Source organism: Trachurus trachurus (genome assembly GCF_905171665.1).
Source record: "Trachurus trachurus genome assembly, chromosome: 21".
Classification (NCBI taxonomy): Eukaryota; Metazoa; Chordata; class Actinopteri; order Carangiformes; family Carangidae; genus Trachurus; species Trachurus trachurus.
This window is the reverse complement of record NC_139899.1, coordinates 10819970-10842747: the sequence shown is the minus strand read 5'-3', so window position 1 is coordinate 10842747 and position 22778 is coordinate 10819970. Positions and strand designations below refer to the sequence as shown.

At 42.5% G+C, this 22778-nt stretch overlaps 1 protein-coding gene across 2 annotated transcripts in view; it reads right to left on the bottom strand.

The window, feature by feature from the left end:
- Positions 1-8328: 8328 nt before the first annotated feature.
- The window catches only part of adarb1b (adenosine deaminase RNA specific B1b), a 112708-nt gene continuing 98258 nt past the window's right edge, over positions 8329-22778 (bottom strand). The window contains exons 5-12 of one of the 2 annotated variants that reach the window (XM_083996799.1): positions 20448-22193; positions 18478-18592; positions 17278-17446; positions 16927-17078; positions 16079-16247; positions 11957-12138; positions 9796-9974; positions 8329-9201 (exon numbers count right to left, since the gene is read on the bottom strand). In XM_083996799.1, coding sequence (XP_083852925.1) covers positions 9025-9201; positions 9796-9974; positions 11957-12138; positions 16079-16247; positions 16927-17078; positions 17278-17446; positions 18478-18592; positions 20448-21311 — 2007 coding nt within the window. In that variant the 5' untranslated portion in view covers positions 21312-22193 and the 3' untranslated portion in view covers positions 8329-9024. The remainder of the gene's footprint in view (positions 9202-9795; positions 9975-11956; positions 12139-16078; positions 16248-16926; positions 17079-17277; positions 17447-18477; positions 18593-20447; positions 22194-22778) is intronic. The other variant, XM_083996798.1, reaches the window with a different exon arrangement.

Genomic DNA, 22778 nt, shown 5'->3' with positions numbered 1-22778 from the left:
GCCCCTTAATGAAGAGATGGCTCAGTAATGTGCCATAAATCTATTCTCTTATTCTGTCCCACACACTCATAAATACACACTGCCCATATGCATACAGAACCATTGTGTACACCTACGCAGGAGCACGTACTTAAATGCAGTCACACACGCACACACTCCTCACACACAAGGGCAGAATGAATATTATAATGTGCACTGGAAGGAAGTGAGAGCAATTTTAGCCACGTAAATCAAAAAGGTCAAAATGCAAATGTCAGCTTTTCCTCCTTCCTTTTTAATTATTCTGTCATGATCAAAGAGTCGTCATCAGAAAGGAGCTGTCCTGACAAAGGGAGGCCTGAGCTCACAGATAAGCTCCATCAGCGTCTCCTCTTGACACTTCCTGCTCCATACTTAGCCTATCTACACTCCTCTCACACACACAGCGACACTTAGCATTACCTCAAAGTAAATTACAATGTATCCCTGCTGACGACCCTGGTGCCAAAGAGAAGCTTTGGCAATTACCAGTTGACTGTGAAATGTTGAGTCAATTAATTTTCACTGTGGAGTGTCATCTTGTTAGCTCAAAAAAGGGAAAAAAAGAGGAAAAACTCACACAATACAAGATTAAAGTCCAGTATTGTTAGTTGTGATGGTATAGAAGTCAGAAACTACCAACAGCTGAAAGTGCACTCAAACACATCTATGGAGAAAAACTTAATTAAAATAGAATGAAAAACAAAAACAAAGACAGAGTAAAAAATGACTGCCATCCCCGGTAAAATACTTATCTTTGCAACATAATATATAATTTTCATATTTAAGTTTTCTTCACATTCATTATACGTTGGATTTTATTAGTTTTAAACTCACAGTTGATTAAATCTCAACTGCTTCAACGCTAAAGGAAAAAGAAAAACATATTTTCAGCTGCTGAACAATACTGTTTTATGTTGATATGATTGCAGCGCCCTGAGGCCTGAGTGTGTTGCAGTCTGTCCCACTGCAGCTCATTATGTGTGTGTCTCTCCTCACTTTTGTGACAGGCTACATTATGTGCTATTCATTTTCCATCCATTTTCCTATTTTATTCAACAGAAACATTTTTTTTATTGGCCCACTTTCAGATGAGAGCTCACAATTGCAGAGCTGCTGGCTACAACTTCCTGTAAAGTTTTCCATTACTGTACCTGTCAGAGGTGTGTGTGAGAGCTAGGACCACTATCTGTGTAAAAAAAAAGAAAAAAAGAAAGAAAAGAAAAAAAGCGGTTCAGTACATGAAGATGAGCACATCTTCTCCCCAGTTTCACTGTACACTGCCTAGTCTGTCATTTAGGGAACACTTACTGTATGTTCTCCTTGTCTATGTTATGTTGCTGCCTTAAGACTCCCCTCATAATGGGTTTTATGATAAGTACACACACACACACACACACACACACACACACACACACACACACACACACACACACACACACACACACACACACACACACAAGGTCAGTCAGGTACTGTAGCCAGTGACTAACAGGAGGCTGCAGCCGTCCGAGGTGGAGGCTGGTCTTGCCATGTGATTCGCCACATACATCAACTCTGTTGAGCAGAAAATTGAAATGGAAATGTGGGCCTTGAAAGAGTGTGGCTCCCATTTACCCCTGGACCAAAGCTAATGATTTGTCATTTCTCTCAGGGGCACAAGCTGCTGCCCTCACTCTCACACCCGCTCTGCACTGGAGGACTCTGCAGCTTCATCCTCCTCATCCCCTTCCTCCGAGCACATACACGTCTCTATAGTAGCCTACGTCCGGATCTGTGCTGTTCATGTTTAACTCAGACTGTTGTTTAGAGTGATGCTCTGGTTTTCTGTCATTGTATTGTCTTCCACTTTCATTCATAGTCATGTCTTCATTTAATTGGCTCATTAAACAGGTATCACCACTTTAATGAAATGTGTCAGAGGAGTGGAGTAAATTTTGTTTTATATTTCCATAAATGTCTTTATAAGAAGATATTTATTTTTGACATTAGGTCACTTTCCGCGATTCAGTCTTCAGTCTCAGACTTTGTTGCTCTTTATACTGTCTCAGCTGAAGAGCCTCTGGCAAGTCTTCACCGATTAAAATACATTTCTCTGCAAAAGATGGAACACAACAGAAACCTTACACAACCCTCCAACACACACATTGTACCTTGTGTTTAGAGCACATGGAGAAATTAAAAAATGACCTTGATGGAATCATTGGTGTTTTGAGTCTTACCCAGACTGGAGTGGGGTTGTAGGTGTTTTCTCATTTGTTTGCAAAGATGAAAAAAAAAGGAAAAATAGATAAATGAGGAGCCTGGAAAGACAAAAATCACCTGTTTCATGGGTGAAAAAATGTAATAGAGTGATCCTGGAAAAATCATTTGTGTTTCAGGATTTTCATACAGAGCTGCAGGGGTTAAGCTTAAAGTTAAAGATAAGGACATCCGGTGAAAATGTAAAAAGGGCATCAAACCAGCATTATATAAAATCAAACATATGACATAAAGGTAAGTTAACCTTAAAGATAGAAGGTAGATAGAAGTTTATGCTTCACTTTACTTGGCACGACGCAGAATGGTGACCTTTAAAACCTGAATTGAACAGAAATCAGGTAATTTAACTTCCGTTCCTGCTGAGGTTTATTCCATCTGATTAGAGCAAAGCCTGCTCTCTCTTTTTTTCTCTTTTTCTTTCATTTAGGTTCTTCAACAGTTCCATGTAGACTCAAACTGACTCTGAAGTCTAGCGATAGCAGCAAAATCTGACTTCACTGTAGAATCTGACTGACCACTCATCCTCTCATTAGGACCAGTGTGTCTGCAGGACGTCAGCTGGTCAGTGTGATACTTCAGTCTCACTGCTCTTCAAGGGAAGAACATTTCTCACATTTGCACTGAGGACTTTTGAATATTTTTTCCTTTTAGCTGAGTTCACTGACAAACTCCAGCTGACTGAAACAAGCTACTGAGAGATCTGACACTAATGTGTGTGTGATGCACAGTGTGTGTAAGCTGGCAGCGGTGAAGGCTGTGTTCAGGACTGAAGTGTACCGCTTGTATTCTAAAGATGTGATAATATTAATGTTTATGTAAACATGTTTGGCTGTTAACACTCAGCAGATGGGCTCTGAATTATTGAGGACCAGAGAGTTTCCGACATGTTTTGCTTGTGTTGCTGCGTTGGCCTGTCATGACAGTTTGAATCTGCTTTTTCATGAGCTTTCATCATGTCAATGGAGCTGTGAGCACAGGGGCTTAGTGTTTAAAGCAAAGCTTGATGTGTGATTTATTATTGATCTGATGGCAGGATCTGCCGGGATACTAAACACACACACACACACACACACACACACACACACACACACACACACACACACACACACACACACACACACACACACACACTTTCTCTGAATACAGAACATAATCCTCCATTGAGTGGAAGCCCTCCATGGTTTCCATATCTCTTTGAAACTCCACGCCTTCCTCTCAACTTCAAGATTGTCAATTCTGACCCGGTTAAAACTGAAATCATAAGTGCAAAACCAACATTTTCATGGATAAGGAAGCCTAACAACCTAACCAAGAGATGAGAAACAAATGGGATGATAAATAATTGTTTTAGTGTGTTTTACAGCTGATTTAAGACTCGGGTCAAAACTGACTCTAACACAAGAGATGGTAGCACAAAGCTGACAAGAGGAATGACAAAAAAGGCCCAGGGGCCCACACCAAAAAATATTAAAACCAATACTTTTATGGATAGGAAGCCTAACAATGTAACCAAGAGATGAAAAACAAAAAAAGTTTTTAGTGTATTTTAAAGCTAAAACACGGGTTAAAACGGACCCTAACACCATAGATGGTAGCAGAAAGCTAACACAATACGAAGGTTAAACAATTGAAGATGATTGTGGTATGAAACTGTCTGAGTTTTTCCCTCCATAACCGAACATAAAGCAACTTAAAATGATCCTTAAAGGTACTGTAAACACACACACAACTGGAAAATTGATGTCGTGACTTTTCTCCCGGTGTGAGCTCAAGATTAAAACCGGCAGTAAAATGCATGAGAGGCTTCCTGTCTGAGTAATCCAGCTTCACCTTGAGTCTGATTGACACCAAACACGCCGGCAATTTGTGCCTGTTGAAAGTTTCCCTCTCAGCGAGCAGCTCCACTTTACATGGAGATGACAACTACAAATATATTCATAATATATATTTCAAACTATTTCAGGAGGATCACTTGTTAAATGAATTTAAAGAAAAGTGTTTGACTCAAAGAGGCTCAGTCCTGAAGTGCCTCTAAAGATGATGACAAAGTGCAAAAGGTGCGTTTGACGGCCGACAGTTTCAAGGTCTTTGCACTTTGCCACAGGAAACCTTCAACTTCCTTCAGACCCAGGCTGAACAACCCAACACAGCATGGCTGGTGTATGAATACTGTTATCACAATGAGCTGTTACCTTCATGGCCATGTTGTTGACTGTTGCATCATTTGCACTGCACTGACAGCCATATTATGACTTTGTACAAAAAAGTGTGTGGTTATTGGTCTGAATATGAATATGAATATCACAGATCTACAGAACGTTTTATTGTTAGAGTCAAGTTGGCCTCACTGCAACTCAACCGTTTGTTCCAACCTCCATCCAACTCCTTACCAATGCTGATTGAGGCCAAAGTTTGTGCAATAATTTTGATAGTGCTTTTACTATGCTGATCTTTTAGCATGTATTATTTATGAAGTGTATGTATTTGTTATGTTATGAGATTTGTGCAATACTGGTATTTAATTGTCAGTGATGGTATGGCTGAGGTATTGATGTATTGTTTGTTGTCATTGTGGCTGTCAAGGCATATATGACGCAGCTGCAGAGTCCAAGACAAATTTCCCTGAGCGGGGCAATAAAGTATATTGTATCGTACCTTTTACCTCTGACTGCTAAAATCTAATTGATTCATTCTTGAGTCAAAGTGGATGTTTGTACCACACTTAGAGGCATAAACCAGAGGAACTGAGGGGCCCAAAGTGTAAACTCTTCCCCAAAATTGAAGATTAGAGAAAAGTCTAGAAATTAGAAGTAACCAGTAATAATTACAGTGGATCAGACTCACAGAGGGGAAACTAGGGCTTTAACTTTGAAATATACCATGAGTACCTTGACTTTCTACAGTTTTCCCTCTGCTGTGGACATCTGACACTGCTGACATCATTGTCCTCCTTGTCGCCATACTAACAGCTGGGGGAAGATGCGTTGTGTGTGATTCTCATTAATTATGTTGGCGACAATGATGCAGTTCATTTGCCTCTTCCTTTAGAGTGGGTTGGACAGAAAGTGAAGCATTTCTTCCTGAGATAAGTAAATGACCGCACATCCACAGTCCTCTTCATTCTGTGCACACACAAGACATGTGGACAACAGCCATCCAGATGTTTGTGACCGTGTGTCCCTCCACATCCATTCCTTACATCAGTTGAGACAGAGACAGAGACACTCAGACCCCGATAAGAAAGAACCGCAGCCATGTACAAAAGTAAACTAAGAACTCTTTTATTATTTTTTGTTCATTTTATATATCTATCTTTATCTGTTTTTTTTTGTTGTTTTTTTTCTACACGAGTCCTTTAAAAGTTTGTCATCATGCTAGGTGCAGCTTCAGTGTTCGAAGTACATGCAAGGTTGTGGTTTTTGTTGGTGTAGGTTTTTCACACATCGGACAACTGGAGAGAGGGAGAACCGGGATGGGGAAGGGGAAGGGGTAGGGTTGGGGTTGGGGAAGGGGTATAGGGGTCGGTGGACCCAGAGTGAACGACAAGCACTGAGCGCCACCAGAGTCACCATACAAAACAACAAAGGAAAAAAAACAAAAAAACACTACAGACGCAGCTGCAGGAGGAAGAGGAGGAGGAGGGGGGGGAGGGAGGGAGGAGAAGGAGGGGGGGCACTGACCATCATTGAGGATTCACAAAGGGTAAAGCAGAAGCAGTTCAGTTCTTGCTGTGATAGTTGCCATCCGATCCATAAACGGGGACGGTTTTCATCATGACATCATCAGTTGACATCTTTAGTGCAGTCAAAACAAAAAAGAAACAAAACTTGAGAAGCAGGCAGTCTTTAGGGGAGACATATGTATATCTATATATATATACACATATATATCTCTATACATATCTGTATATATCTATATAAAAACCTCAGAGAGCTTTTGTGGGGAGAGAGAAGATAAAAGGAGACGAGCAAAGACTGGAGGGGCAAAAAGGGGGGGAGGGAGACGTCATCAGACTCCTGTTCGTGATGGGCGGACGTTAAAGGAGACATCAGGAATATTGCTTGTGACTTTGGTCTGGGTCTGTTTGTCAGGGGGCGCTGGATCCCACTGTTTACAAGGATGTCACCAACTAGGAGATGCCCTCTTCTCTTCTTCTTCTCTAATACTGACTCATAAAACAACCAAATAGAAGTGAAAAAGGTACATAGAAGACATCACACGTGCCAGCTAGTGGATGCCACTTTGAGCTCAGGCACCTTTACAATGCATATCTTTTTTCTTCTTTGTTTTTTTTTTGTCTTTGTCTTTGAAACACGGGTGGCTACAATAGGGGGTGAAGCCTGTAAAAACCCGGCAGTGTTGGTGCCATGCTTTATGATGCCCAGTGAGTCACACAGAACCACTAATACTTTGGATGATCATCTTCACTCATCCCAACAGTGGGGAGCGACGTACAGACAGTTCTGGGATGGATTGATTGTTCAGGAACACAGTTTGTTCCTTATATTACACACACACACACACACACACACACACACACACACACACACACACACACACACACACACACACACACACGACTACTATATTGCAGCAGTAATGGTCGCGCAGGTCATACAACATACACATGGCCACCAACAGCAACAGATGCACTAAAGAAGCCTGACAATTCAATTCCCTCCCCCTCCCCAGTGTTGGACTGAACACACTGTTTCTGTATAAATCAAAGAAGTACATTGGTCAGTGGATCCACAAAAAAAACAAAAAAAAAAACAAATCAATGTGGATTCTGAAGAGTGTACGATATAAAAAAAAAACAAAAAAAACATTGGGACAGAAACGCACATGGACATCATCATCTTTGGTGAAGATTCCACAGAGTATGTTTAAAGACGCCTGAGCACACGCACATACATACACACACACACACACAAACATACATTTCCTACAGCTCGGATAGGAGTAGACTGCGGTTGACATGGAAACGTGTCCTCATTTTACACACTGGAAACACGAGGACAAGTTACACACTCAGGGTGCACGGGTGTCAAACGACCAAATCACTAAAAGGTGTCGTCGAGCTACGCAACCGACGCGTTTCTGAAGTAGAGAGGAGACAAAAAATGACATCACGCTGTGAGACGTTTGGTTGTAACCTAGTGGCAGAGTTGATCGGGTGCTGTGTTGGCGCACAGGTTTGAGTCTGTTCACACAGGGACTGCATGGTGCTGCTCTGCTCCTCCAGCCGTTCCCAGAGAGAGAGAGAGAGAGAGAGCTACGTGGAGGGATTACAACATTTGCATCTCAGACAATCACTACAGACTGGCATAATGTGGTATCTAGTGAGTGTTACTTCATATACAGTACTGTACGTGGCACTACAGCACACAGACCATGCCTCCTATGGATAGTTCGACTGACGGCTATCATGGATCCCTTCCACAAAGTGACATAGTTACAAGATCTGAGAGGTCTGTTTATACTATCACTATTTTCACTGCAGTATTATCCCACCCCCCTCCCTCCCTCCCTCCCTCCTCCCCCATCCTCAAATGCCCAGTTTTAAGAAAAAAAGAAAAAAAAAGAAACTGTCCCTGTCCCTCCCCCCCCAAAAAAAACAAACAAGAAGTCACAAGAAATCTAGAAAACAGAGACACAGATTCAAAGCTGCCTGTGGAGGAAGATGCTGGCATTCATTCAAAATCATTCACTGATGGATGCACGGGGCTCCACCACATGTTTTCTGCTCTGCAGGCCTCCCAGTTCAGTTCCCATGCAAAGCCATGGCTTAGATCAAGAAAAAAAATACAACGTGCAGCACCTCCCAAAGCTTGTCCCAAGACCCAGGCGAAGGAAGGAGTCAACATGACCCCCCAGTGTTCAAGTATGAAATGAGAGTGGCGTGAAATAACTTACAGAACATATGCATGAATGAGTAAGACATAAAAAAAATGATAATAATAATTAAAAAAAGGGTTTACTAAACTGCAGTGTCACCTGTCCTGTACTGCATATTCTTTCCAGTCAGTGAATCAAACAGGGCGACAATATTGTGTGACATTTTCATCTTTAATACAGGGGCTAACAACATGTAGTCTCATCTAAGCAAACGGACCAAATAACACACATTAATCGTAACTATTTTACGTTCTCTTTCTTTTCAGCACTAGATTTACATCCTGAAGATTTATGCATCTTTAAATTAAAATCAATCATAGTTGTTAATTTTAGCAAGTGTATATTTATATATATTTTGTTTAGGTCCAGACACATTGGATTTACTTAACAAAGATCCTGTGTTTCTAGGCTACATTTCACCCTAAACTGGCTACAATCACTGATCAAGAAAATAGACAGAAACTGTATAAGATCAACTTCCACATGTAAAACATGATTTCTCTGGGAAACAGAAACAACTGAGTGGTGTAAAAACCATGGATTCCAGTTTTAAAACAAAAACAAAAAACAAGTAGATGAAAAACAACATCCATTAAAAATGAAAATAAGGAGGAGACACGGTGAGGCGGAGTTCCTCTGAGGAATGAGAATGACGAGCTATGGATGGTTTGTAAAACTACGCACGTTTATTTTCCACAAGTACAAAGTGCACGTGCGTGCCGACACATGGGACGGAGGTAAGTGTCTGTGTGGGCGGGCTGTTAATCGGGGGCTCTCTTGCTTTCAGGCCTGGGTCAAGGGGGGAAGGAGTGGGGGGTATAGGAATGCCTTGGTCCCGTGACTCCCTCAGGAGCTGAGGGTGAACTGGTCTTGCTCAATGGGCTTTTTGACCCACGCCCCCAGGCCGGCCTTGTGGAAGGCCTTGATGAGCGCCTGCTTGGCAGAGTGGTACTCTGAGGCCGCCTGCTTGGCATCATGGTAGGAACTGGGCTTCAGCATCTTGATCCGCAAAATGGATGTCAGCTGAAACGGAAAGAGACACAGAGTGAGCAACTTTTTGACGTTCGGAAACTTGTGGATAGCAGTATACAAGATGGTGCAGCTCTGTAGAGCATTACTTTAATCAGCCACACAGATCGTCCTCTCTCTAATCTAAAGACTACCCGACTCCCCCAGTGTCAACAGTGGATGTGTCTGCTGCTGTTTGACCAGTCAGGTCTCTGCAGGTAGGTGGTCTGGGAACCAATCATGCTACTGGAATCCAGTATAATGCCTGACCTCTGTTGTCTCTCAAAGAACGACTGCAGTTTTTGCACACAGGAACCAGACTCTAAACTTCAGGTTTGTGTCCAGCTGCTTAATGTGACATGAATCAAATCCGTGATTATCTCAGTGAGGGAAGATTGATGTGTTGCTGCTGGATCACACAGTAGCGAATAGCAAATTCTTAAATTGTTTTCCAGGCAACATGATTGATTCAACAAAACATGGCTGGACGCAGAAGCAGCCAAAATGTGGCTAAAGCTGCAGGGAGCAGAAAGTAGCCCACACTGTGAGTAAATAAAGGTGGATATCAAGTTACTTTATGGTTTGCAATGAAAAGAAGAGTGTGTTTACCTTGGAGTGTAGGCGCACCCAGCGGCTGTAGAGGGCGTGCTTGCAGAGACGTGAAGCGCGGCCCATGTCGTCCTTTCCTGTGGTTGCATTGATGACCTCGAGGGCCTGGTCGCCCACCGTCCAGTTCACGCTGAAGTTCGGTGCCTTGCCTGGCTGCCTGGCCTCTGCATTACTTATACCTGAAACCGGAGTCACATGGGGTCACAATGTTAGCAGCAAACAAAAAAAACAAAACAGTTTTCCTTTATCATCACTGCTGGCAATGTAAAAACCTGTTCCCAACAATATGTCAAGATCCTGAGACACTGAAAGTCCAGTAAAAAAAAGGATTGTTATATAATGAGATGATTATCCTCCTTTTCACTTCCTCCAAAGTTACTTTGAGACCCACAGCAACTAAAACTGCTGCTCCCCTGCTGCATGGATGTATTAAACAGTGGCTGAGGTATCCAAACATGGAAGCCTATTCCTTCAGATGACAGCTACTCCCTCTGCTCCACTGTCTTGAAACAGCACTTTGTTTCTTTTTGCCATTTATTTTGTGTAGCTCAGTGGAGACACGCAGCACCATCCACCCACCAGGACCCAGCTCGCTCTCCTCCAGCACATTATGGGACTTTGGCCTCTACTGTATCTCAAGCATAAATGGGAGATATATGGATGCCATAAATCCCAGTGTCTTGCTCTGTGTGTGCGTCTGTGTGTGTGTGTGCCTATTAAGCTCCTTGGTTCCATTTGACAGCACTTGTGGCAGAAGATGATTTAAAGGGGATGAAATCCTCAGCGCTCTAACACCACAGCCCTTCACTGCTAAAAACTTTCCAAAGCGGAAAAGGTTAATAACCCCCCGACTATTACCCCGTCATTTTGAGAGCAGCCACACAGGAGGAGCTGCTCCTATTGTACATATAGATCCATAGACACCTCATGTTGTCCCCTAGGAGTTTAGGCTAACATTTGGATCACTGTCCTGCTCTTAAAGGACCAGTGTGTAAAATGAGGGGAAAACAGTGACATCTAGCACTCCGATTCTACTATTTATCTATTAAATAATTCTATTGTTTATATACAGTATGAATGTGAAACTCTTAAGCAAGACTCTTGCTATACTGTATGTATAAAAGAAGAATTATAAGGTTATGAAAACCAAACAGCGATTATACACTTATACAAATATATTCATTGGTAGTATATTCAGATTTTGCCAATAAACCTTGACAAATATTACACACTGGACCTTTAATTGTATTTTAGTAACTTTAACAAGAATTTTTTTTTAAAAACAAATCAGGTGGAAACATTCAAGCCAAACTGTAATGGCATTTTTAATGAACGCTAGTGTACATGCAGCAAATGTTAGCTGTCTAGTTATAGTGAGGCAAGTTGGACAGCCGCCGGCTACAAATGAGAACTCTGCTTTGTTTACATCAAAGACCAATCGATTTAATTACTAAAACTAAACACCAGAGAATTTCATATGGTCGATCTGTTTTTGTCACTATAAGGTACATATGTGATGAGGTGAACAGAGGCAGGTTGGTAGAAAAATAACCTTGTCTGCTGTTGTCAATATTTGTAGCAAGTTACATTTTTTTTCTTCCAATAAGAAGAATACGAAGAAGAAGATGCTACAGGGCTACAGAGATAAAGATGTAAAACTAGCTGTGGCTGCTGTAAAAGGATGTGGCCAAGCTGCTCCCATGTGTTTGTGGGGGAACTGTGAACAAGCAGAAGACAAAGACTGAAGCATGTGTCTAAAAACAGAAAGCCAGAAAAATAAAAAAGCCACAGTCCTGCGTCCTGATCTATACGGCCTTTTTCAAAGGTCAAGCCGATGCTGAAAATTTACACAAAATGATAAAGCTATTCAAATTCCTTCCCCAGGATCAAAGTAAATGTCAGTTCACATCAAACATGAGAAAAGCAGCGGCTGTGTTCCAGCTGTGGACTGACCAGCGAAACAGGACAAACACGTTTACTGCTCAGATTACCGTCCTCCCCTTCGCTATTTAGATATCTGTGGTTTGATTAGGGTTTCAAAGCTTGAATATGAGAACGCAATCATGCTTGTTAAGTTAGAAATTCCGCATACTATAGTAGGGATCTTATCTGATCTCCTTTCTTGTTTCGCCCGTCTGCTGCAGATCAAAAGGACTCTTACCACTGAGTAAAGGCCTGTTGAGAGTGAACTGCTGGGGCAGGTCCTCGATGTCTGCGATGCGCTGGTACATGGCCCGGGAGAGGTGGTCGGCGTGGTACAGGCTGCCCAGGATGATGCTGGAGAAGTAGATTGGCTCTGCGAAATAGCTCATCAAAGAACCCTGGATTCCCACCACATTCCACCTGCCGACGGAAAACACACATCGGTTGGAGCCGATTGGTTGGACAGACTCAACAAGGACACTCGGATGTTGAGAGGGACAATCAAATAATAACATGAGATCAAACCAAATACATTGGTTCACCTCACAACACTTAATTTACATTCCCTGATATCAGAGAAAATCAATTACTGTAGATTTAAATGAGTCAGGCGACATTCACCTCAATTATAAAGCAACTACCTGCATCAGTGAATAGCTTCAGTTTTATTCTAGCTGTCTTTATAAACTATGAATCCTTTCTATTATTAACAAAGACGACTTTCTACAGATGAAGTGTATAGTTCAGGGTAAAGACTGATGTGTAGGACAAAGATGAAAAGAAGAGGAAGTTTCTTTAGAACTGAAAACTTCAGAGTTTAAATACACAAGAAAATATGATCATGCGTGTACTGGACACACACACACACACACACCAGCACAAGCAACACGTATGATCTGCTACTGCCATCTGCCACACACAGACCTACAGTTGCGTACACTCCCAAGGTATCTAGTTTTTCATTTCCTACACACTCCTCTGTATTTCTATGCTGTGTCATTAGCCATCTCTCCCAAGTCATTTTCCCATTGACATGCTCTGTGAAGCGTTGCCTGCCCACCTCTGTGGGGGAGGGAGGAGGGGGATGGGGGGGAAGGTGGGAGGGAGAGAGCGAGGGGGTTGAGGTTGCAGACTGGAGAAAGAGTGAGTAAAGGCAGCGAGAAAATGCAAAAGTAAAAGAGAGATGAAAGGTTTAAAGGAGGAGGCTGGTGTTATCTTAGAGGAGTAAAACCAACAAGTCTGTCTGCGCCCCGTGTGAGGCGAGGTTCAAGGTGTTCTACTGGTAAAAGGGAACAGAATATAATATTCACATAATGTGTGTTATGATCTGAATCATTGTGCTTTCATCAGTAGCTTGGAGCGAACCCTTCATATCTCCATAGTGAGCAGGTACTCCACTACAGAGGCCATTGTGCTCCTATGGTGGCCCAAACCAAACACAGGCTCTACAGCTGGAAGGTGTATTCAGCTAAATCCTCCATACGCCAACACTTCATGAATATAAAGTTTCATTTTGAACCAGAGTGACACTCAGTCGAGCGTGTACTCTGCCAAGGCCAAACAATGGACAATGGCAAACATTGTTCAAACTGGAAATAATACATGTGTCTCTGCTGTGAATGGACACATATTTGTGTTGGTGTGGGAGGAAGTGTTATGCAGTGGGTCACTGATGTGTTTTTTTAATAAGTGTTTGGACAACAATGGAACAGTGGCATACAGAAATAAATATGTGACGCATCACGCATGCCTCCCTGGACTCCTACAGTAGTTATGAGGAGCAGTTCATTGTTGGTTTTTTTGTCTTTTTGCTGGATTTGTTGATATTGAAAATAAAATATTGATCACCGCTGACCTTTATCCTTACCCTAGGGAAGAGAACAAATTGACACAGACAAGACACTGGCGGTGCGATGATGAGCTCCTCTCGCTCTCCCTTTCACTCCAGGCTGTTTGAAGGAGTGTGTGAAATTACCAAAATGTACGCAGAACAATGAGGAATATGCGAGCGTACTATAAGTCCCCGGGCGACACACAGGGTCCCGTTTCCATATGCAATATTCTCGTCTGCGTGTGAGCGAGTGCGTGATATTGTGTGTCGAGCTGAAATCTGAATTCATAGCTGCGAGCAGTAAAGCTCACACTGAGCACAGTCAAACAGCTACATTATATTTTGGGGGGGGCTACGCACAAAAACCACAGTAACACTCATACACACACCTACACCTGCACATGTTTTCATCACATCAGGACTACACAAATATATCTGAAAAGGCTCTGAAGGACGCACGCAGTATATAAAAGAACCAGAGACGAGCGGGCGCACACATTCTGAGTTATGTTTTCACAGGTATTCAATTTCATTCCCGTCAAACATCTCTGTATTTCTTTGTTGTTATTTTATTCAATATCATGCTCCGTGCATCTACACACTTACACAGTATATGCACACACACACACACACACACACACACGCGCGAGGATAAAGTCAGAACAATTTAGATCCCATGTGATCACCTGTTAGAGAAAAAAAACTATATTGTTTTTTCATTCAAACAGCTGAGAATGACGGACATGAAGTGGAGGACGGCTTGTTTCTGCTGAAGACAAGCTGCTGAGTGTGTGGTCAAAGGAAAATGAAAAAACAAAAACAAAACAAAGTGTAAGAAAAGAAGCCAGAGGGTGTGATGAAAGCGCCCTGGTCAGCTGTATCAGACAGCAGGGTTACAATCACTGACACAGACACAGAATGCGAATGAGTTGCAGGTTTCTGCCCAGGCTGAAGGCTGGGTCACATGATCACATGACAAACCAAAAGGAAGTAAACTGCACCCTGTGTCAACTCTGGACTCTAAAAGGTGTCAACTTTAAATTATTTCATGTTTGAGCTTCATGTTTGGTAAAGCCTGGCCAGAAAAGAGAAAAAAAAGCCATATAACTATATGTACAGTCTGTCTCCAACCTATTTTGCCCTCTACTGACTTGGATCCTTCTGCTTTGGACAACCACACTAAATTCAAATCACTAGAAGCAACACCAACACGCTGAAAGTGCAAAACCTCTCGGCGCAGTGCAAACAGCAGCAGACATCTGCCTCGTCAAATACACACTCAGCATTCAATCACTCCGAGCGTTCAGGCGAGGAGCTGCCATGGAGGAGGAAGAGGAGAAGGAGAAGGAGAAGGGTTCGTAAGAAGAGTTATGGAGAAGTTCTGTCGTTCATCATGACGGAGGTGCGGTGTTGCCTTGAACATGGACAGAGACTAAAGATGCTATGATCTGCCAGCAAAAATGGCCCCAGGGACAGAGAATCCATCAAGTCAGCTGTCCCTGACACTCCCTGAAGGAAATACACTTGAGATGACAAAGCGGGGATACCGGCCCATTCACAGCAGTGTGAGTAAATAAAAGACATGAAATCATAAAACATGGCTAATCATGTTTTTTTGATTTCTAAAAAAATATATTGAAGACCTTAAAGGTCTTAACAAATCAAATACATATTGAGGAGCTACGTGGCTATGAGGAGTCATAGAATGACATTATTTTGTCAGCTGGCAATACAATTAATATAATTTAGATAGATACTTTGTTGTCAGCACATATCAGGGCATATATCAACCACTCTACTCTAGAGTAACATTAAAATAAAGATGAATGAAAAAATGCTCATAATGAATATACTGTATTTGAGTAAATTGTCCCATTAAGGTTTTAAACACTGTCCATTACTGCACATTATGATCATCTTGAACTCGGACCTGTTATAATTCATTTACTGATATTGACATTTTTGCCAGTTAGTACATGTAATAAATTCTAAAAGTATAATTTATCAACTAATGTGACCTGAAGCCAGATAAGCAGCAGAACGATGACTAACGACTGATAAATATAGGTAAAACAATTAAGTAACATGGATTTCATTTGAAGTTGTTGCTGACACAGCAGGCTGGTTACGGCAAAGCAGCAACAGCGTTTGCTGGACTAGAAACTAGAAAACTGATTTGACAAACTCCAAAGAGTTCAGTCCACTGTTGTACCAGTTCATACATGAGTAACATCTCCAGACAACCTGTAAAGTTAATACTAATGTTTCTCTGAACATCAGAGGAGGAAAAATAAAACATTGACTACGTTGACTGACTGGCCTTTTCAGATACCAGGAGGAGAAACACATTTACTTGTTGCCAAAATAGTTCAAGCTAAGCAACAAACCATATTTGAAATTTTTTTTGTCAAATGAGAAACAATAAAAACAACAAAGGAACATGATCATCTGCTGGTTAGAAATGAATATTAACTATGACATAAACATTAATGTTGCCATTACAAATAAGGGCAGTAATCAGAACAGTACCTTGCGATCTTGTCACTGCAGGACATTGTGAGTAACCTCTCTCCTTGCAGGACGCCGTCCCAGGTCTGGATGGTGTTACTGGACCTCACCGGGATGGTGCCTTCCCCCGACTCAATTTTGGTCCTTAGCTGGCCCCGTGCTTTTCGGTTAGGATGTCTGTCTCCTTGGTCTGAGCACAGCAACATGAGGGAAGAGACATGAGAATGAGATGCAAAATGAGTGAGCAGCGACCTGTGTTCAGACAAACATGTCAGACTAGTTGCTGCTTTATAAAACAGTTGGACACCTCGCTCACCTCCCTGTCAGTATGTAAATATATACAGTATATGAAATATCCTCAACGTGAGAAAAGAGATTCCAGGAGAAGAAAATAAAAACCAGCTTCCACACAATCAAGACTTATTATTTTCATTATGTTATCAATGTTTTCTGCCGTTTCACCAGCAGCAGCTCCATCTATTCAGTGACTAATTGAATGTGGCTGTTTTCTATTCAGTGTGCCATGTGTAAGGGAAAACACTCCGACAAGAGTAAGAGGGAGGTTAATCAGACAGACGGTGTGGGTGGGCTGGGCGGGAGAAAGACTGATAGAGACAGACAGAGAATAGAAAAAATTAAAAAAAAGCTCTAATTACTAGAGCCTTGTTTAAATGTGTCTGTTATGTGCATTTGGACACTGGAATGAAATTCTAATTAAATGAAACCAAGCGGAAGAGGAAAAACTACAATTTTAATTGAATAAAATAAAGTAGCTAAAGCTGGATTCTGAACGGAGAGTGAAGTGAACAACGTGTCGGCTGAGCGGAGGAGGAAGAGGAGGGATGAAGAGTGTGTGACGCGCTGCCAACCTTCCACTCCGGCCTCGTGTGGGGAGAAGATCCTGGCGTCTCCGCAGGGCGAGGTGCTGATGTACAGGTGGAACTGAACGTTGTCCCTTAACCTGTAGCCCCCCTTGTCACAGTGCTCGAATATCGACTTCTGGTGGTCGTCCTTGATGTTGCTATGACGACAGACAGACGGCAAATTCAACACATGGCTTGACAAACAGTACTCAGTGTTTATTTAAATTATTTTTTTTCCCCCCACTGTACCTAATTTAACTGGGCCTAAAATTAATTAAATCATCAGCACAAGTATAAGACCACAGGCTAAACACTGTACTGTGCTTATGGAAAATCAATTTTACACAGTCCACTGACCTGAGGAAGAACTCCAGCTGAGTGTAGAGGTACCTGATGAGCGAGCGTCGGGCGATTATCTCAGCGTGGCAGTCATTGAGCGCCAGGCCACGGTCACTCATGTACTCACCGTTGATGCATTTGGTTCCCGTGGAGACACAAATGACCTGTGCTTCCTTAACATCTGTCCCTGTTGGGGGGGGGAGAGAGAACAAAGACATATTAGTCAATGGATGCTAAACCCTCAAAGAACACGCTGTACATGTGGCTTAAAATGGGATTTTACACCTTGAGAGGTCAGGCTGTAATAATTTGGATGGAAAGTTGTTAGCGTAGCAAAAACATAATGACCTTAAGGTTGACAAAAGGAATCGAAATATCTGACTCAGCTAGTGGCTATATAGCTTTGTCTGTCTAATGTCTAGAGCTGGGCAGGGAGCGTACTGTGGGTTTTGAGAGTTTTTACACACACACAAAAAAAATGGTGCTGACTGCAGCTGCCAACGATCCAGGAGCAGTGAGAGAAACCAAAACAGTACAGCTATGATTGAACAGTGAAACGATGAGCTGAAACCCAAGTTCTCAAAGCTGTAAAACCTCAGGGTAGCTTCAGTTTCAGGTGGTAATTCTCCGTAGGTTCACCACTACCAATGACCCAGTTCAGACACACTGTTAGTTGATACATTGCTATTATTAAGATATCCATTAATGCCACTTTAATTAAAAAGTAGCAGAGCAGAAGCGTCATTCTGTAAAAGAAATACTCTCTTTGAAATAAGTCTGCGTTGAAAATGCTGCAGTACATGCTATGATAATGTTACATTAATTTTACATATGTTTAATGGCATTAATTAATAGAATTTTAACATCTGGTTGATGAAGCTAAGTCTATATTTGCTGGCAGGTTGTGTTCCTGTATCACGTTTGTGAAGCTCATCTGTGTTCTGCAAATACTGTACCTTTGGATTAATTGTAGTAGAAGATTTAGAAATAAAACGTCTTAAATTTACAGCTACAGTCACTACAGCATTTGAGTAATAGTGCTGAAAAAGAAGAGTTGAAGATGGTTACAAAAATCGTGCAAATATGTATTTATGCATAAAGGAAGACATAGCATTTGAGTGAACACGCCGGCTCTGCTCGATACCTGGAACACTTAAAAAATTGACTGGCAGTGGTGTAGCATAAAAACACAAGCCGTCTCTTTCGCTTAAAATCTACCTGTTGTCATGACGACCCCTGCTAGGACTTTCCGTCGTGCATGGGGGGAGGTGAAGTTGTCTGTCAGCTCACTGAACTTATCCACCACCAGGCGAGAGACGGCATCCGCCAGAACCTGGAATCACACACACACACACACGCAGCCACACAAACACGAGCCTGTGTCAGATATGTCAGCTTACAAAGCACGTCTGATGTTATCCTCCCTTAGAGCACCATGTACCTGTCACAGCGTTCACACTCAGCTTCAAACAAGAGCCAGAGCGTTGAAAACGGCAACAAGTGAAAGTGGGTTGACCCCCTGAGGTATACCTAACAGTCTCTCAAGCAACGCTGCGTGAGTTCGGCATGACAGTTATAATTTACCATCTCCCTCCTGACAGTGAATCATAAAAAGAAAATAAGAAAAAAACCCAAACAAGTAAACCACGGTTACAGATGTGAACAAAGTGTTTGTCGACCTCTCCCGTAATTCGGATCACACAAAGCTCTTGCAGAACCTCCACTGAACGTCTCTCTCCTTCTTGAACAGCCAGCTCTTCTCGCTGGCTCTTTCTCCATTGCTAATGTGACGGAAAATGAAGACGGACGGAGACGGAGAGATGACGGCTGGGTGACCACTAATTAAAGAAATTAGCCCGATATTACTTCCCTGCTACTTCTGAGTCACCCACTCATAGCTCCATCATTTGACTTTCGAACGCCAAGGTCATCTTTGGTGTTTTAAATAAATGTTAATCTCCCGCGCTGCTCAAAAGTGACAGTGCAGATGAAAAAAAAAACATGTCTGAAAAATGTTCATTTAATAATAAATAAATATAAGATTGCATACCAAGGCCTTTCTGAAGCTTCATGCAGTTTATGGTGGATTTATTATTTTTAACGTAACTTAAAAAAGCTACTTAAACTATAAAACATAAAACTAAAGTTACCAATTATTTTTTTGCAATGAATCCAACCATTTTTCTCCTTTAGTGCCATTCCAGATGGAAACAGGCTCTAGAAATTAAACACCAGGCGACATAGAATTAATACAGCAATTAGTGGGGTCGCTGTCATTAAAATAGGATGCTTGCTGAATAAATCAGTTGACAAGTGGAGTGAGTACAAAAAGAAGAAAAAAGGGCTTTGAGGAGGGGGACTGTGGACAGTGTGTCGAGTCGATTAGCTTTGTTGACCATGTTATCTCTCTTCACACACTGCCACCGCTCTGACAGTCGCCACTACAGCAGCATCTAAAGTGACCAGCAGCCTGTAGTCCCTGCAAAGCTGATTTCAATGAGATGTCGATGATAACAGTCTGACAGGTGGAGGAGTTTGGAGTGGACATCTCTACGCCGCAAAAGACAAGTTCTGTTTCCATTTCTGTTTCCTTCAATCAGAGCGTGACATAAACAGTCATTCACTGTGTAAGTGTTATTCATAAGGGTAAAGGTTGTAACTCATCTGACATTAGGGCCCTGACCAGGAAGAATGATGAATTTGGGAGTAGTAGTTATCCCCACGATTGTCTGGATCCATTGTGTAGTGTCATAAAATGCTATATTTAAGAGCTTTAAAGTTTCACCCACTTGCGAAACCTACGTATGTCAATCTTTGAGATTTCATCTTCTGTCACTCAAACCGTCTTGAATTTTGATTAGTATTTCAAGTCTGGTGATGATTGACAAGGCTGAACAAATGTTCCACTGGCAGCTTTTGTGACGACAGAATTGATAACTGGCAATGAAGTGTTTGAAATGTCTCTGCAATTCTCTCAGAAGTAAGATGGTGACACTTACTTGTGTTGACAGACACTCAAGTGACCAGAAATTGAGGTTATCTAAAATGTCCTTCAAAGACTCAATGAAATAGTGCTTTGTATATCTACAGTAACTGTGGGTGGTATAGAACAGTCCTACTTAGACATCCTCCAAGAGACCAATGAGTGTGTGCCATGGCCATTGAATGTTTGAGTGGTAGCATCTTACCTGGGGTAGATGAAGCTGTAACCCCTCTCTTGGTATGGGTTGCCGGGATGGCGTCTGGTCTAGCTGCATGTTGAAGAGAGCTGAGAGGGCGGCCTGCGCTGCCCGGGCTTTAGCCAGCTTCTTGTTGCGCCCTGAGCCTTCAAACGTCTGTGCATCCACCGTTACTGACATCACAAAATTCTTGGCATGACTCTCCCCGCTCTCTGAGACAAAGTCATATTTGAGGCCTGGCCTGAGCTCATTGAGGATCATGACTGGGTTTTTGCCACTGGAGGGCGAGTTGAATGCCGATGGAGGGGGCAAAGGGGCCTGAACAAGGTTGCTTCCAGGTGGCGTGGGCAGTGGGTACTCCCCTAGAGAGTTTAAGGAGCTGCTACCATTGGAGCCGAGATAGAAGGATTCTTCAGGTGCGGCCGGCGTCTCAAAGCCGTTGAAGAGCATGTCCGGAAAGTCAGCTTGGTCTGACGTGAAGTCCGTGTTCACTGTCAGAGTTCGACCCATGGCCAGGTGCGCCTCGGAGGCATTGGGGAACTGGACGAAGGAACGCAGGGCTTTCTCAGCTGCGTTCAGTTTAGCCTTCTTCTTTGTCGGGCCCATGCCCTCAAACATCTGTCCATTGACCTCCACAGTCATGACAAAAACCGGCGCATGGACCGGTCCTGTCTGAGACAGCAGTTTGTACTGTAGACCCGGTTTGATCTCATTCAGCTGCATCAGAGCGTTCTTGGGCAGGACTGGCCCGGGGGTTTTCTTGCGCTTCTTGGCCCGAAACTTGGAGTGTGCGTGGCCATTGTTTCCCTCCTCTAGGGGGCGCTTTCGACTGCCCAGGCCGCTTCCATTGGGGAGCTGTTCAGCCACTCCCATCCCGTCTTTGCAGGACACGTTGTCCAGGTTTCGGTTTTCCTTAACGTCGGTGCTGCTCGAACCTGCGGTGCCCAGAAAGAGTAACTTACAACGCCTTCGTTGCAGGATCTTGTAAATGCAAAATTTATAGATTCCTTTATCACTCTTTGGAACTGAACCAATGATTTGTGTTCCTTTATCACAGCAAGAGAAATTGGCTTTTTATTGAACATCTTGACTTACAGTCTGCTGATATTACTGCAAATGGTATCATCAATACATCTACTGTTGGTAAAGAGATTGTGCGCTCTCACAACTGTACGTTGTCCAACAGTCAATGCACCATTGAGACATTTTTGGTATGATGGTTTCTAATTTCAAATCAAGCTCCTCATATATCTTCATAATCAAAGTTGTAATTACTTGGGCCTATTGTTCTACTGGTCTGGAAAAAAATGGTAGAAATATATTCTCATGTAAAGCAACTACTGTACACTTTTCAGGTTGCACAGTGTTATGGGTCTCCAACACAAACGCACACAAATACGGGCCCACATGTCAACAACCTAACATAGACACACAAACACACGCTCACAGAGCTTTTCCTCATCCACTCTATCAATTTTTAATCTCTTGAGTGCCTACAGAGAAATTAGGTACATTGCAAGTATTCAGCTTTAAACTGCAGGTTCTGAAATATACTGTACAGGGGGAACACATATCACTGAATCCAGTTAGCAAAGTGGATGGAATATTGGCAAAAATTTTCATTTATAACATCCTTCAGCAAAGGCTTGATAGGTTACTCCTTGCGGTACTCAGGAGAAAGAGAGGCCGCAGTGTGCATGAGTGGGATTGTAGGTTGGGTTGAGGGAGTGCAGGGGAGGAGTGCAGGGGGAGGAGCTGAGGACCAGGCAAACAGGAGAACACATCAAAGAGGCAGGAGGAGAAGACTCCACCTACAGCAGGATCCTAAAGGCTCGACTGGTGACACGGTGGGAGGTTAAAATGCTGTTTGGCCATTTTTGGAAAGAATGACTGTCATACTTAAAATGATGAAAATTGGAATTCAAGAACCGTTTCTAATGAGGTGCCATTCGTAAGACCCTGTGTCTCTGAGATTCCCCCCATGGAGCTTGTCAGAGAACACAGTGTTTTAAGTTGCAATATGTACTGGCATGCTGTTACCATCTGCACACTACAACTGACATGTCTCAAGGCAAAACAAAACTAAAAAAAAAACACTTCTTCCTACAATAAAGAACACAAAATGCATTATCTTGAGTTTATGAGCTCGGAAAAACATGCGTGTCTTTGGTCTGTGCATGCACTCTGTAAATTGTTATGGAGTTTTGCAAATGAATATAATGACAAGGGAAAGGGTGGCAGTGTGTGTACTGTGCACAACTGTAGCCAGGAAGAAGGATCTCCTGTCAGAGATACTGTAACATTAACGTTAACTTAGTTTTAGCTGTGGCAGGAAAGCAG